Source organism: Aotus nancymaae, unplaced genomic scaffold, assembly GCF_030222135.1.
Source record: "Aotus nancymaae isolate 86718 unplaced genomic scaffold, 86718_ANA_hifiasm-v0.15.2.pri h1tg000002l, whole genome shotgun sequence".
NCBI lineage: Eukaryota > Metazoa > Chordata > Mammalia > Primates > Aotidae > Aotus > Aotus nancymaae.
This window is the reverse complement of record NW_026988413.1, coordinates 15,553,766-15,570,328: the sequence shown is the minus strand read 5'-3', so window position 1 is coordinate 15,570,328 and position 16,563 is coordinate 15,553,766. Positions and strand designations below refer to the sequence as shown.

The following is a 16,563-nucleotide window of genomic DNA, read 5'->3' as shown; positions in this document are numbered from 1 at the left end:
GGCTGTACCATGGACATGAGCTTGGCAAGGGGGAAACCTTAGGGGATGTGATTAGGTGTCAGTCTGTATGCCCATTACTTTAGTAGTAATATTTTACTGCCCACTGGGATGTAGATATGTAGATATGTATTATTATCCTTGGGATTTGAGATCAGAGAGCTCAAATTAGTTGTCCACAGTTTTAGGTGACAGCGTGGTGATTTCAGTTCCAAGCCTGTCAGATTCCAAAGACCCAAGAAATTTCCACTGGGCTATACCTCCGAGAAGTGCCATCTCTTCTCTGAACTAGTGTACTTATTGTTGCTGTGCTGGGTATCCCTTCTAAGCAGTCTTCAACCCTCGAAGACTGATTAGGTCTTTTTCCTTGTACATCTTTCCCCCCCACACCTTGAACAGGTTACTCCATCTTCACACTTACAAGTCCTCCCCTGAGCCCCATCCTTCCTTAGGTTTCTCAGCTTTGCTTTTACCTGTCAGTTTCCAACCTCATTGTAAAACTTGCTCTTTCCTGGGAACAGTTTGTAGCTTGTAATGGATTCAGGTAGCTCATGCTTCTGGACCTGAATTATTTTCCAGATTCATTAAGCATTTCTTGCTTGAATAAATACATGACCCCTTACTGGTCTAGGAAGCCTACAACCCCATCCTCTGGCCAAGATGTGTGTCTCCTGAACTGATGCAGCCTGTGTGATTTACTATCCATGGTTGTGACAGTACCTACAGGCAGGGTTCTCAGGGTGGGGCCGAGGAGCTCCTGGAGACCAAGTATCTGCCTGACCTCTTGAGCTGTTCTTCAATAATGGTTATCCTTTCTGGGTGGGAATTGTAGCAGGGCATGTGTAGCCTATGTGACCCCCACAGGAGAGCTGAGGAGACAAGGAAAAGACCTATTTCATAGGACATCTGTCAGGAATTGAAGGGATGAAGAAGCTGACCTGTGCAGTCAGCAATGTGGTATATGTTGCAGTGTCTAGATACTGTGTCAAGATCAAGTATTGATCAGACAAATATCCATATTGTGGAAACAAATCCCAGCAGTTGTAAATTCAGGTAGCATCTACTCAGAAGCCCATGGTGAAGACCTCTTTTGGGAGTTCTTGCTATGTAATGTAAGATCGTAGTCCGTGGACAGAGGTGCAGGAGAAACATTGTAGTCACCAGGAATGTGACTGGCAGGAGTCAGGCCAAATATTCCTGCCTTATCCAGATAAGTTGGTTTTCAGGTCAAGTGGTGAGTCCTAAAGGGAAAGGCTGATATTAGACAGAAACTCGCAATCTGGAGTCTGAGGCTGAGGCCTGGGACAGCTCCAATGGGGTAGTGAGAACAGACGGTACTGCAAGCTAGTGATGCATAGTTCTCTAGTGTCTGTCTCTGACCTCCTGGATCCCAGAGTGAGTTGGCAGCAATAGCACTCTCTATTTAAAATACGACACACTTGGAACCAGGCTGCTTAGCTATTGGACTGTATGCCTTTATTTACTGTCAGTAGATTCAGTAAAATGAAACAAATAAAACAGAAGCTGGGGCAGGTTTTGAAGACTTGCAAGAACGAGTCAAACTCAGTTCAAGGCCGTTTTCCATTTGTCTATTATGGAACAAGTATCTATTCTCTATCTATCTGTCTATCTCTCTCTCGGTATCCATCTCTCTATGTATCTATACTCTATCTACCTATTATCTATCTGTATCTATCTATCTATCTATCTATCTATCTATCTATCTATCTATCTATCTGTCTGTCTGTCTGTCTGTCTATCCATCTAGTTAAGTAGTTAGCTAAGCTAGCTAGCTAATCTTACCATCTATCTACATTTGTATCTATCTATCTACCTACCTTCCTACCTACCCACCTACCTACCTACCTACCTACCTGTCTGTCTGTCTGTCTGTCTGTCTATCTATCTGTCTATCTATCTATCTCCCTATCTAATTTATATTCATCTTCCCACCCTATCTATCCAATCCATCCTATCTATCTGGCTAGCTAGATTAGCTAGCTAGCAAATATTACCATCTATCTACATTTCTCTCTCTCACCCACTTACCTATCCATCCATCCGTCCGTCTGATCGTCCGTCCATCCAACGACTCTATCTATCCATCCATCCATCCATCCATCCATGTATCTATGTATCTATCTACCTATTTACCCACCCACCCTATCTATCTAACCACCCTATCTTTTTATCTACTGACCCTCTCTACATTCGAACACTCTACCTACCTACCTATCTGTCTATATAATTTATATTCATCTGCCCACCCTATCTATCCAGTTCATCCTATCTATCTATCATTTATCCATCCAGCCACCCTGTATATTTATATCTATCTATCAATCATATCATCTATATCTCTCTATCTCTATCTATGCACTCTATCTGTTTATCTATCTGTCTATCCATCCATCCATCCATCATCCATCCATCCATCCATCCAGACACTGTGTATATTTGTCTCTTTATCCATCCAGATACCCTATATCTATCTATCTACATCCATCCATCTATTCATCCACCTATTGTATCTATCATTTATCCATCCACTCTATCTATCTGTCTCTCGGTCAGTCTGTCTATCTATCCATCCATCCTGTCCGTCTGTCTGTATGTCTGTCTGTCTGTCTATCTCTAATATATATATATATATATATTCATCCACCCACCCCTATCTATCCAAATCCATCCTCCATCCATCTGTCTCTATCTATCTATCTATATCCATCCTATCTATCTATCTATATCCATCCTATCTATCTATCTATCATCTATCTCTAGTCATCTACCCACCCTATCTAAATCTGTCTGTCTACCCAAAATCTATATCTATTCATCCATCCACCCACCCTATCTATCTATCTATCTAATTTACCTACCCACTCTGTATCTATCTTCTATCTACCCACTCTATTTATCTTCTATCTATCTATCCATCCATCCACCCACTCTATGCTCTAACACTATCTATCCATCTATCCATCCATCCATCCATCCATCCATCTATCCCTCTACCTCATCTATCTATCCACCCTATCTATCTCTCTACCCACCCACTCTATACTCTAACACTTATCTATCTATCTATCTATCTATCTATCTATCTATCTATCTTATTTATGTTCATCTACCCACCATATCAATCCAATCCATCCAATCCATTCTATCTATCTATCTATCTATCTATAGTGTTCAAGGGAGAAGACCTAGCTTCCTGTCCTCTAGTCATTTCTAACAGAAAATCACTTGAAGCTTAGTGGTAAAGCAGCCCACATGGACACAGAAACCTGCCCAGCCAGAGAAGTTCAGGGTCATGGGCTTCCTGACTTTTATCAGCCCCACAGTTCATCAGCCAGTAGGGGCAACGCTGCCATCCTGAGGCCATTTGGAAATCTGAGGGCAATGTTGTTTATCACAAGTGGCATTCAGTGAGCAATGGGGAGGGATTCCCATAACTCTGATTGCAGGGAATTCTCCACAAAAAGTCTCATGTCAAATGCCAGTTGTACCCCTAATGAGAAACACTTCATTAGGGGGTCACAGAATCTGTGAGGTAGCTCATCAGCGATTCTTGGTAGATAGAAAAGTTATGAGTTTTATGTTGGTGCAAAGGTAATTGCGGTGTTTGCCATTGAGTGTTATTAAAAGTGATGACAAAAACTGCAATTACCTTTGCACCAACCTAAGATTTATATTATTAATAGTGAGACCTACACGATGAAGCTGGTGAGGATGAAACAACTCATGTCCAGGTCTGCTTCACTGAATATAAAACAAACAGCCAAGAAGCCTATGAAAAGCAGATTTCTGAGTCCAAAGCTCCAGCGATTTGATTCAATAAGCCTGTGGGGGGATCTAGGAATTGCATTTTGTAGCATGCAATGTGCTACAAAAAGAGTGCTAAGTGGTCCTGAGGCCAGTGTGTGGGTGGGCACATCACTGTGTGAAGACTGGAGAAAGTGAAGGCAGAAGCCACAAAGGCAAGACTTGAATATGGACAGGTGTAAGGCAGAGCCAGCACCTCGGAGAATGGCAGAACATTTTTATTGATTGGTAGGGGTCATCTGAGCAGTACTTAGGGAAGTTCATACATCACTGCTGGCCAGGTTCCCCGTGTGTATTTCATATGGGATACAATTCTGACTCAGATGTGGCCAGTACTCTAACTCTCCATTCCCCACCCATCCCATTGTTTCTAACCCTGTATGATCTGGAGCTCTCTGTTTCAGGTGATAGGCTCTCTTTATCGGGTTTCATTGTTTCTACCTCGATTTCCTAACAAAAGGCACCCCTGGCATGGCCCCTTAGGATTCTCCATGATGTAACCCACTATCTTCTCACATCCCTGACAGCCAGACCCACGTAGGCTGATCTGTTTCTGTTTTCTTATGTTCCCTTTTTGCCCCTTATCTAGACATATGGATTCCTAATTGCCTTTTGTCTGTTGTGTATAAGAACTGGAGTTCCCCTAGACCTCCCCAACCCTTCTCGACAGAATTACTTAGCTCTTTAATTCTTACAATGCCATGATTAGCATAGAGGAGGCTATTTACTGAGACACACAGAGGACCATAATGTTCCATAACAAGCAACATGAATATATAAAAATGTATGGATATTTATTTACTGCTTCTAAGTGGTGTGAACCCACTGTTAAACACTGGTTATATGTTTTGTGTCAGGTTCTAAGCTAAATATAAATATCACTCAGAAGAATATGAAACTAACTTCTTGCTCTCAAAAATCTACAATATAGTTAAGAAGTTGTATCTTGAATCTGACTTTCATGTTAAAATGAAAACACTGCTTTTATTATCTGAGGGAAGATGAAAATGAGAGGAAGTTGAAAGCCCTCTTTAAGTCCTCTCAATTTATGTTACACACAGCTGTAGTTTTCATGTGACTCTGAAACCGTAGAGAACACAGATGCGTACTGGGTAGTCTAACATCCTGAAATGTAATCTTATGCCTTCCTCCCCTCTTTCAGTGGGAATGACATAGGAGGGACTTCCTGAGTGTTTCTTCCCAGCCTACTACCATGCATATGATGTCTGCAGTCTCTCCCTGGCTTTGTTTCTTTGAGGAGTGCTTAGGAAATGGCAGGACTGACGTTGAGGGTTGGGCATCTAATGCACTAGGTCACGAGTTCCGGGCGTTGATTGTTATCATCTAGGTCAATATGAAGAGAACAGTTTTTGGATGTCTTCCAAATGCTGGGGAGGTGTGCAAATAGCACTGATTTCTCTTTTCATTCTACATTTCTCTAATAAGCCAATAACATTATAGGCCCTGTTCAGGACGTCTGTCACCATGTAGTCCGGGTCTTTGTGTGAGTTGCATTCTCAGTAAGTGCCTGTTTGCTGTCGAATATATTTGTGTGGGACAAACTAATTATATTTACTTTTTATAGCTATATCGAGCTTATGTGGCTTTCCCAGACTTTTTCCGTAATTCAACTGCCAAGTGGTGGAAGAGGGAAATAGAAGAACTATACAACAATCCACAGAATCCAGAGAGGAGCTTGAAGTTTGATGGCATGTGGATTGTAAGTGTGTGTATATGTCTGTGTACCTGTGGCACTTGTGTATCTTTGTGTGCCTATGTACCACTGACCTTCAGTCAAGAGGATAATCATTGTCCAAGGAAGACTTTGGACATGTCAGACACTTCCTCCTCTCAGAGTGGAACAGCCCTGATAGCCTACACACCTTGTACCAGACCTGAAGTTCCTATAAAACCTCTGAGACAATTTACTAGAAATTTCTTGGAACTTTGATTGCCTCACACTCACCCTGAGAGAGGTTTTTGTTGTTGTTGTTGTTTCCAGATGGAGTCTTGCTCTGTCACCCAGGCTAGATAGAGTGTGGTGGCAGGATCTTGGCTCACTGCAACCTCCGCCTCCTGGGTTAGAGCAATTCTCCTGCCTTGGCCACTTAGGTAGCTGGGATTACAGGCACCCACCACCGTGCCCAGCTAATTTTTGTATTTTTAATAGAGACAGTGTTTCACCATCTTGGCCAGGTTGCTCTCAAACTCTTGAACTTGTGATCCACTCGTCTCGGCCTCCTAAAGTGCTGGGATTACTAGCGTGAGCCACTGCACCTGGCAGAGAGATTTTTTTTTTAATCCGATAGACAGTTGTTCTGTAGGGGGGAATTAATCTCTCTAGCCAGTTCTTGCCAGGATTTGATGAACATCCCAGGGCTAGCATCTACAGGGATTACTGGATGTTGAACAATTAGTTCATTGCTTCCTTGTCTCAGAATTGGCAGGATGTAATTTCCTTAAAAAGTGAGGTATGTCTGTCTTTGGCATTTCTAGGATATGAATGAACCATCGAGCTTTGTGAATGGGGCAGTTCCTCCAGGCTGCAGGGATGCCTCTCTGAACCACCCTCCCTACATGCCATGTAAGACCCCTTGGCCCCCGTGATTGGCAGAGCCATGACTGAAAGGATGACCACTGCAGAAGCCCAGAGGCCACAAGTGTGCCTGACAGCTCAGGACACATCCTCATGGCTGCTGTGGTTTACTGGGAACCAGAGACAAAAGCTCTGCACGTGCTTTAGCCAGCTGGGCATGTGCAAGTGACTAGACTCGTTGAGCAAATTTCTCGAATCTGTCCAGAAAGCACCAACCTGTGCTCATGCCACCAAAGGGTTCTCACAGCTGGGTTTCTTAGTGTTTTAGGCTTATGTGAATCCATCACAGAAATTTCTTGTGTCATCAATGGGTGGAAATTATTGGCTTGGCCTTATTGTGAAGCTGCTGGTCTTTGAAATTATACTTGGGTTCATATCTTGGCTCCAGAAATGGTTTTTTTTAGTGAATTGTGTGACTGTTCACAAATTATGTGATATTTCCAGATCTCAGTTTGATAAACTGTACATGACAGATGTCCTAGAATTATGATAAGAATTACATGAAATAATTGATACGTCAAAACCCTAAATCAGAGCCTGTCATGTGGTGTTTGACCACTGTACGCTCTTCCTGACACCTCTGCTTTCTTCAGTGAAATTGATGTTGAAAACACTGTAGGTGCCATTGCGGCTCAGAGCTGGGGTCACTGTACTGGTGTCTCTGGGAAGATGGAGAGTGACACATGCAGGGCTCAAGTTAGTCTTAAGATCCAGGGCCCAATCCCTTGAAGAGAGGTCAGGGATAAACAGAATCAGGGCTGATTTCACCTCACCAGATCTTCCTCCTCAGATTTGGAGTCCAGGGACAGGGGCCTGAGCAGCAAGAGCCTGTGCATGGAGAGTCAGCAGATCCTCCCAGACGGCTCCCCCGTGCAGCACTACAACGTGCACAGCCTGTATGGGTGGTCCCAGACCAGACCCACATACGAGTGAGTGTCTGTCTCCCTTCTCCAGCTGTCACAACCTGTAGGCATTGCCAGGACTGACGTAGCTACCCTACTTTTCCTTTCCTTCCCACTCTAAGGGTTAAGAAGATTCTCATGACAACTGTGTCATCATTCTTATTGATTAAACAAATGCTCATTGACACAGAGCCAGGCCTTGTGATTAAAAGTAGTAGGACAGGTTTAAATAAAACATGGTCCCACCAGTGAGAAATGAATGATCCTAGTGGGAAAGACACACATGGAGATACCAAAATGATCACACAGGGCAGCCGGTGCTGAAATACCTTTAGTTACAGGAGGCAAAGGGAACCCGGAGGACTGGGTATCTCTTCCTTTTATTTCAAAAGTGAATCATCTTTTGAGATATTTGTTCTTTGGCCATTCTTGGTGGAGGGTTACTGGTATTGTACTGAATTAGCACAGTCCTGCTTTGAAAGCTCAATAAATATTATGAATTCTTCTTAGAACAATCTTATAATCTTCACTGTGTTCCTCCTCAAATATAGAAAACTAAGTACTGAGCAAACCAACAGCAAGATTTAGTAATTACTTACTATTTTTGGGAATGCCAGTGAGTACGCTACTGTGAAGTTCTTTGGAAAGCACTGTGGGAACACATAAATCGTTATCTCCACCATCTGGGGTCAGTGGAGCCCCATTACAGCTCAGATTCCCGTGTTCCCTCCAATCATGCAGCAAACACTTACTAGGCTCAAGGGCTGTGGGAGGAGAAGCTCTATGGCCTGTGCTCCCTGGCCATACCCTCAATTCACCTCCTGTTCCCCTCCAACCAGAGCCGTGCAGGAGGTGACGGGACAGCGAGGGGTTGTCATCACCCGCTCCACATTTCCCTCTTCTGGCCGCTGGGCAGGACATTGGCTGGGAGACAACACGGCCGCATGGGATCAGCTGAAGAAATCGATCATTGGTGCGTGGGTTCCTACCCAGGGCCTGTGCTGGCAGGTCAGGGAATTGGGATCCTTGGTCAAAGAGTGAGGAGGCAGGTGGTGAGAGCCTGGTCTGACACAGCTGTGGTTCTCATTGCAGGCATGATGGAGTTCAGCCTCTTTGGCATATCCTACGTGAGTGTCCTTGGGATCCTCCTAAGCACCAAGAAGATGGGGACGTCCTTCAGAAATCATCAGCAGGCTCATTTTATTTCCTCTTGTTACAGACAGGAGCAGATATCTGTGGGTTCTTTCAAGACGCCGAATATGAGATGTGTGTTCGCTGGATGCAGCTGGGAGCCTTTTACCCCTTCTCAAGAAACCACAACACCATTGGGACCAGGGTAGGACAGTGGCTCCTAGCTCCAGTGTTTCTGTTGAAACACAACCTCCTTTTCTCAGCTAAATTCAATGTAGTCTGTATTTACTGGGTATCTTTGAAAACGTTTTTCTTTTGAGACAGGGACTCACTCTGTGTGCCATGTTGGAGTACAGTGGCACAATTATGGCTCACTGCAGCTTTGACCTCCAGGATAGAGCCATTCTCCCACATCAGCCACCCAAATAACTGGGGCTACAGGCACATACCAACGTGCCCAGCTTACTTTTGGACTTTTTGTAAACACAGGGTCTTGGCATATTGCCCCAGTTGGTCTCGAAGTCCTGGACTCAAGTGATCTGCTCACCTCAGCCTCCCGAAGTGCTGAGATTATAGCTGTGAGCCACTGCACCTGGCCCTTTAAAAATTGTTAAGCCTGGTGTCTCAATGAAACATATTTCTCAGTGTTCTTTAGATGATGATGATTATTTTTCTTTGTTTAGGCGGAATTGTACCAAATGTACCAAAAAAAAATGTCTTACAGTGACATTTTATCAGCTGTTGTAGGAGAGCTACAATGTGCATTTCTAGTCTATTCAGAATATTCTCTGGGCCTCATCGATAGTTACCTTTTGTTTAGCTGTGAGTGATCTTGATTTGGAATATGCTTTCAGTGACCTTCTTAAGTTCTCTAGGTCTTCCTTGGTGAGCTCCAAACACTATTCTTTTTCTCCTTTAGAGACAAGACCCTGTATCCTGGGATGCTGCTTTTGTGAATATTTCCAGAAGTGTCCTGCAGACCCGATACACCCTGTTGCCGTATCTCTATAACTTGATGCATAAGGCCCACACGGAGGGTGTCACTGTTGTTCGACCTCTGCTCCATGAGTGAGTGTCTAGCAGGGATCCCGATGACTAATGGATAACTTACTGTATTGTATATGGTAGCAGTTGATAGACACAATTCTTCCAAATTAAAGTCATGATTGCCTTTGACATGAGCCTTTCAGGCACAGACCATACTTTGTGACTCTTGAGTGCAGTGTGATACATGTCATAGGTCATTGATAAAAGGCTATTTACTGAATGAAGAAATTGAAATGATGCAGTACAGCATAGAATAATCTCTGTCTAATTTGGCCGTGCTAAGGCCTATCTATGTTTTGTAGCAGTTTGGTTATATGGACCTGGGTCACAAAAGAAAGATTTCAGGAAGAGATTTGAGGGAGAAGGAATATTTTTGCATTTAAAATGTCCCATGGTTAAGAAATGTGGTAAGTACTTGACAGAACAGAATACACCTATATCCGAGCATTTCATAAGTTTGAGGCACGTCACATGGGGAAAGCAGAGGCTGGATGCTCCTGATCAACCGAGGCTTAGGACAAAGGCAAGGATGGCTCAGGGGCAGCTGGATTTCCAACGTGGATCTGAAGTTGAGGAGCCTTTTCAGGGTCTTGGGCTGGGTCTCTGATTGTGATGCCTTCATTTCCGTTTCCAGGTTTGTGTCAGACCAGGCGACATGGGACATAGACAGTCAGTTCCTTCTGGGCCCAGCCTTCCTGGTCAGCCCTGTCCTGGAGCTTGTGAGTATGGAGGCCTCTGATGTGGGGAGGATCCCAGCTGTGAGGCTCAGGGAAAAGAATGAGGAGAAGAGGTCTGAGCTGTGGGGTCCTACACATGTTTTCTTATTCTACCTCTGTGTCTTCCTCTCTTTCTGAGCCGAAGTCCATCACTTCGGTGTTCTGGGCTTCAGCTCCTTCATCTTTAAAATCAGCCTAACAGTTCTGGTTCATAGGATGATGAGGAAGAAAACACCTCATGGTATAGTCAATGATATAGTCGTTTCTTTGTTAACTAAGGAATAGAAGGTCAGATGGGGGCAGTAGTGTAAAGAATCATAACAATCCTGGATAGGAAATTCTGGGTTGAAAGTTCTTTTCTTTTCCTATCCAGCCAAACTAAGCTTTATGTGCGAAGGAAAAATTAAATCTTTTGCGAACAAACAAGTACTTAGAGAGTTCACCACCACCAGGCCTGCTTTACAAGAGCTTCTGAAAGAAGCACTATACATATAAAGGAACAACCAATATCAGCCTTTCCAAAAATATATCAAAAAGCAAAGAACTTTAACACAATAAAAAATTCACATCAACTAATGGGCAAAACAGCCAGCTAGCATCAAATGCTGGTATTAAACTTACATATATTTTAATTGGATAAAAAGCCAAAACCCATCGGTATGCTGCATCCGGGCCCATCTTACATGCAACAATACACAAAGACTCAGAGAGAAGGAGGAAGATTTACCAATTGAACAGAGAGTAAAAATAAACTAATAAACAAAAAGCAGGAGATGCAATTCTCACCTCTGATAAAGTAGACTTTAAAGCAACAAAGATCAAAAGAGGCAAAGAAGGACATTACATAATGGCAAAAGGATCAATGCAACAAGAAGAGCTAACGATTCTATAGATCAACGAGATAGAAAATTAACAAGGATATTCAGAACTTGAACTCAGACCCGGAACAAGTAAACTTAATAAATGTTTATAGTACTCTCCACTTCAAATACACAAAACATACATTACCACCTCACACCTATTCCAAAGGTGACTATATAATTGGAAGTAAATCACTCCTCAGTAATCGCATAGCATTTCATAGGTTTAAATTAAATATTGGTTGGCTGTTTGTTTGTTATCTTCTTCCCTTATTCCTTCCTGACTACATCATTAAGTATAATTATCAGTATAAAAGAGGTTTTCAATACCCATTACTAAATTGCATTCTAGCCTGGGCAAGAAAGCAATACTCCCATTCTCTCTCCCTCTTTCTTTTCCTTCTCCCTCCTCCCCATTTTCTCTCTCTCTTTCTCTTCCTTTTTTCTCCTTCCTATTCTCTCTCTCTCTTTCTCTTAAAAAAAAAAAAAAAAAAAAAAAACAGCTCTCATCTGACAAAAGCTGCTTGGCTTGTGGATGCCAGTTTCAAGGAGAGCTAATGATATCTTGTTTGAAAGGCTACAGAAATCAAGGAAATCTTTTTCTTTTGAGTTATTTGTAGTTTAGAGCAATTGTTTAAAGTATGTTCTGTGAGCAAGTTTACTTTTGTTTTTATTCGAGTTATCCAAAATTTGAAAACTGATCATGCGTATTCTGATTATTGACGATATAGCTATTTGCATAAGTTTAATAAGAGCATTTTCTTTTAAAACAGGACAGTTGGCAAACACTGGTGAAAAAAAAAAAAAAAAACAATCCTTTGGCACTATTAAAACTTCTCAGAAGGATTACTTGGCAATGTGTGTACTCGTATTGCTGCTGGCTCACCCTTCCCTTCCTCCTGCAGGAGCTCCTCCCAGCAGTAAAAGCCATTTCTTTACTTCTGTTGTTGATTAGGCTTCTGAATATGAGTGGATTAGTCTTAAAATATCAGTTAATTGCATGTTCCCCAAATCTTACTGTACCCACACATTTTTTTTCTGCTCCTGACACAACCTCAGTTGTTTGTCTCTTTAAGGGTATATTGAGTAAGTCAGTGTCTATAAGTAAACAGTAATTATTTTTCCCAAAGTCCTGGATACCAAAGTGCTTTATGGTAGTTTTGGGTAGACAAATATCCCCTGTTTCAAAACCGGAAAGGGAAGGAAGGTTTCCCCAACATTGTTAGCCTCCCGAGAGATGAGGCAAGAGGGCCCGAGGCCATCACTATGACTTTAACCTCTTTCCTAAGCCGTTTGGTGACTCTGTCCTAGATAATGGTGCCCACTGCCACTCCTTGTTTGTGTTTAATTTTAGAATGCCAGAAATGTCACCGCATATTTCCCTAGAGCCCGCTGGTACGATTACTACACGGTAAGTTTTTCTGAATGTCTGTACAACCTGGGAAAATGATAGAGAGTCCAAAGGCTTTAGATATGATAGACCTTAGGTCAAATACTGGCTCTTTTAGAGATGTCGCTTTATTTTATTTTATTTGTTTTGTTTTTTGTTTTTTGTTTTTTCTATTTTTTTTCATTGCATTTTAGGTTTTGGGGTACATGTGAAGAACATGCAAGATTGTTGCATAGGTACACACGTGGCAGTGTGATTTGCTGCCTTCCTCCCCTTCACCTATATGTGGCATTTCTCCCCATGCTATCTCTCCCCAACTCCCTACCCCCTGCTGTCCCTCCCCTATTTCTCCCCAACAGACCCCAGTGTGTAGTGCTCCCCTCCCTGTGTCCATGTGTTCTCATTGTTCAACACCCACCTATGAGTGAGAACATGCGGTGTTTGATTTTGTGTTCTTGTCACTTTAACCCTTGTAACGTGAGTTTTCTCACCTCCAAGTGGGGTAAGACCACGTTCCTCATAGAACCATTGTGAAATAACGCATAAAGCATCTCACTCAGGATCTGTTTTTTTGTGGGCGTTCTCTTTATGTTAGTTTTTAATATTTCCTTATATCACTGCTGTTTACAATGTTGTGTAAAGGCAGATGCTAGCAAACATTTGAGATTGTGTTGCAAACTCTAGTTTTTGTTTTTATTGTTTCTATCTTTGCCTGCAGTAAGTTTGTAAGCGTAGAGGCCTTTTTGTCTCTGCCTTTTATTAACTGTCTCCCTCCATAGCATAGATGCTCAAAGAAGGGTACTGCACATAATTACCTAAGGTAAGCAGGTGGTTAGGCAATGTGCAACACACACACAGAGCTATGGGGCCCAACCCTTGTGAGTCTAAGCAGTGCAAGTTCATTTAGAAATGAGAAAGCAAGAAAGAGCTCCTTGCTGCATGGTTTCTGTGTTAGTATGATCCCCAAAGACTTAGCCGGGAAGTCAGGGTCTTCCAGGGCAGCTCTGGGGTGGTGGTCTCTTGCCAGGACCCTGAAAAGACAGACCCTGATTCTTGGGGAAGAATCAAAGGAGATATTTCCTTGGTCTCTAATTGAGCCTCTTTTTCTGACTTTCTGAGGGGAACAAAATTGAGGGCTAGAAATACAGCAAAGGGGTACAAGCAGGGAAACAAGACACAGAGCATGTGCTGGCCCTTTTCATCCCCGGAGTTTGCAGTGCGATTAGGTGAAAACTGGAGAAGGATGTGCAATTTTGTTCCTTCTCTTCTCAGTCCAGTGGAGACCAAGGTCTCCCCGCTGCCCCAGCCTCCCCCTCCTGCTGCTAGTCTGGATCTGCCCTTCGGGTGGTAACATGTTAAGGCTCTGCTGTGTGCTTCCCCAGCTTCCCAGCCAGGCCTTTCCTAGGAACGGGTGGCCAGCTCTCTTTCAGTGAGACTGGCCTTTGGCTTGAGGTGCATGTTGACTCTCCCATTCACAGACAGAAGATACCTTTGATTGAAGAGGGAAAGACAAAATAAATTGTGGAGCAAGCTGTTTAGAAAAAGATGAAATTTTGACGTTGAATTAAAATGAAGATGAATTTTATAGTTAGAATTAATGAAGAAATGTCACCTTAATTAACCTTACCATGTTTGTGTGTGTATTACTTATTCTAGAACACAGGGTGGCAAACTATGGCCCACAGCCAAATCTGGATGTTGCCTGATTTGCAAATAAAGTTTTATTGGAGCATAGCCATGCCTATTTGCTTGTTGTCAACAATAACTGCTTCTTACCTCTAAAGTAGCAGCCCTCAAATGAGAGGATTTTGCCTACCAGGGGACACTTGGCAATGCCTGGAGATATTTTGGGTTGTCACATGAGGGTGGGGGTGAGGAGGAGTTGCTGCTGACATCTGAAGATTCTGCTAAACATCAAAAGGCACAGGATAGCCCCACAACCAAAGAATTGTCTGGCCCAAAATCTCAATGGTGCTGAGACTGAAAAGCCCTGCTCTAGAGAACATGTAGGCTGGAAGGATGGTTTCTTACGTTAGGTTTCTGAATCAGGTGAGAGTAGCACCTCTTCCTGTCACACATCAGGCAAATGTAGTTTGTACTGTGGAAGCAAAGGCAAAAGACCCTAACAAGATATTACAGCAGCCTTGTGAAATTTCATGTAGCACTGTGTGAATGCAGAATGTGTAGTAGCAGGTATGTGGTGAGGGTAATGAACAGGCATCATTTCAGAGGGTAGGATGAGATGCCTGGCAGAATGCATCATTCAGGGAGGGGCATGTCTTCTCCTTCATCATCTCTAACCTTCTTTTGGCCCACAGGGTGTGGATATTAATGCAAGAGGCGAGTGGAAGACCTTGCCCGCCCCTCTTGACCACATTAATCTTCATGTCCGTGGGGGCTACATCCTGCCCTGGCAAGAGCCTGCGCTGAACACCCACTTAAGGTAAATGATGGAACTCGGGTTTTCTTTTACATGCCAGTTATCTCACTAAATTGTAGTGAAGTCCCAAAATGTAAGCATCACTCTCAAGTGACATTTTGATATTTAATTAAAATAAAGATGAATTTTATAGTTAGCATTAATGAAGAAGTGTCACCTTAATTAACCTTCCCCAGCACTAGCCCTAACCCTAACCTGAACCCTAACGCCTAACCCTTAACCCTTAACCCTAACTTCTAACCCCTAATTTTACTGAACACTTGTGTTTTGTTTGTTTGCTTGTTTGTATTTTAACATTTTTCAAACTCTATACTTACTGAAGAATTATTAAGAACTCTTTTAACCCTAAGGGAGTGAGATGATAGGTCTAAGAATTTCCCTTTGTAATCTCACATCTGAGATGGAAGTCAAAATAGGAGCAATCATAGACCCAACAAAAGCTTTTAGAAGCTGTTGTTACAGAACTATATCCAGATGAATTTTGAAAGACCATCATTCATTTACTTCCTTAAACCCTTTGAATTTCTTTTCAAAACATGCTAACATGTCAGGTGGTTAAACTTCCTGGTTTGCCCAGGAGTGTTGCAGTTTTAGCACCAAATGTCTCCCCTCTTGGGATGCTTCTTAATTCTGGGCAAAGCAGGTCAGTAGATCTCTCTGTCTGCCATGGTCACTCTGTCCATTCATGTTTCTCTGCTCTTGACTCATTCATTTTCATTTCTAAAGAGTCAGGATCCACTTTCCACCCTCCTAGAATCTCAACTTCCTATTTCTTTTCTCCTGCTAAAAGATTTTTTCTTTCTCTTTTCTTTCTTTTTCTTTTTTTTTGGGGGAGATGGAGTCTTGCTCTATCGCCCAGGCTAGAGTACAGTGGCACAATATTGGCTCACTGCCTCCTGAGTCATTTTTTCTATTTTTAGTGGACATGGGATTTCATCATCTTGGCCAGGCTGGTCTCGAACTCGTGACCTCTTGATCCACCCACCTCAGCCTCCCAAAGTGTTGATATTATAGCTGTTAGCCACCACGCCCAGCCAGACTTGTTTCTTGTGATTCAAAATTTGATTGAAAAATTACCTCCTGCAAACCTCAAAATTCACTGAATTTTCCTTTATGCTTAATTGATTCCAAAATTCTAGATTGCATCTGTACTAAACAGCACACATTTATGTGTGCATGCCTTTGAAAGTATTAGCTTATTTGTCCTTAACAGACTAGAAGTTCTTCGAAAGCCAGACAACTTTCTTTTCTTTTGAACCTCTCTTACTACTTTAATTTTCGAAATTGGAGACTTCTTATGATACTAATGGAAAATACTCCTAAATCCAATACCAATTGGCTTCTTTTTTACTGATTGTCCACCTTCAAGCAGTTCTGCACACTGATACCAAATTTATTTTTCCAAAATGAAAATCTCAACTGGTTGCTCCCAGACTTGAAGTCTAAACTCTTTCGTTAATGTGATGTGCAAAACTAGTCACAACCTGGTTCCACGTTACCTTAACAAATCTATCTCCTGCCACACCTTCATGTATGTACAGACTGGCTATACCAAAAAACTTGCTGTTTTCCAAACATACCTATGTATTTTGTTGCCTTTGGAATTTATCATTTCCAACATCTTTGCCTGATGTATTCTTAATGACCCAAATTAAACTT

The 16,563-nt window shown here is 42.5% G+C and overlaps 1 protein-coding gene across 1 annotated transcript in view; it reads left to right on the top strand.

The window, feature by feature from the left end:
• Positions 1-16,563, top strand: part of MGAM (maltase-glucoamylase) — a 253,259-nt gene that overhangs the window by 201,529 nt on the left and 35,167 nt on the right. Inside the window, exons 37-46 of the mRNA XM_064372824.1 lie at positions 5,408-5,542; positions 6,319-6,406; positions 7,209-7,347; positions 8,160-8,293; positions 8,413-8,447; positions 8,540-8,656; positions 9,371-9,519; positions 10,133-10,217; positions 12,429-12,485; positions 14,783-14,907. Coding sequence (XP_064228894.1) covers positions 5,408-5,542; positions 6,319-6,406; positions 7,209-7,347; positions 8,160-8,293; positions 8,413-8,447; positions 8,540-8,656; positions 9,371-9,519; positions 10,133-10,217; positions 12,429-12,485; positions 14,783-14,907 — 1,064 coding nt within the window. The remainder of the gene's footprint in view (positions 1-5,407; positions 5,543-6,318; positions 6,407-7,208; positions 7,348-8,159; positions 8,294-8,412; positions 8,448-8,539; positions 8,657-9,370; positions 9,520-10,132; positions 10,218-12,428; positions 12,486-14,782; positions 14,908-16,563) is intronic.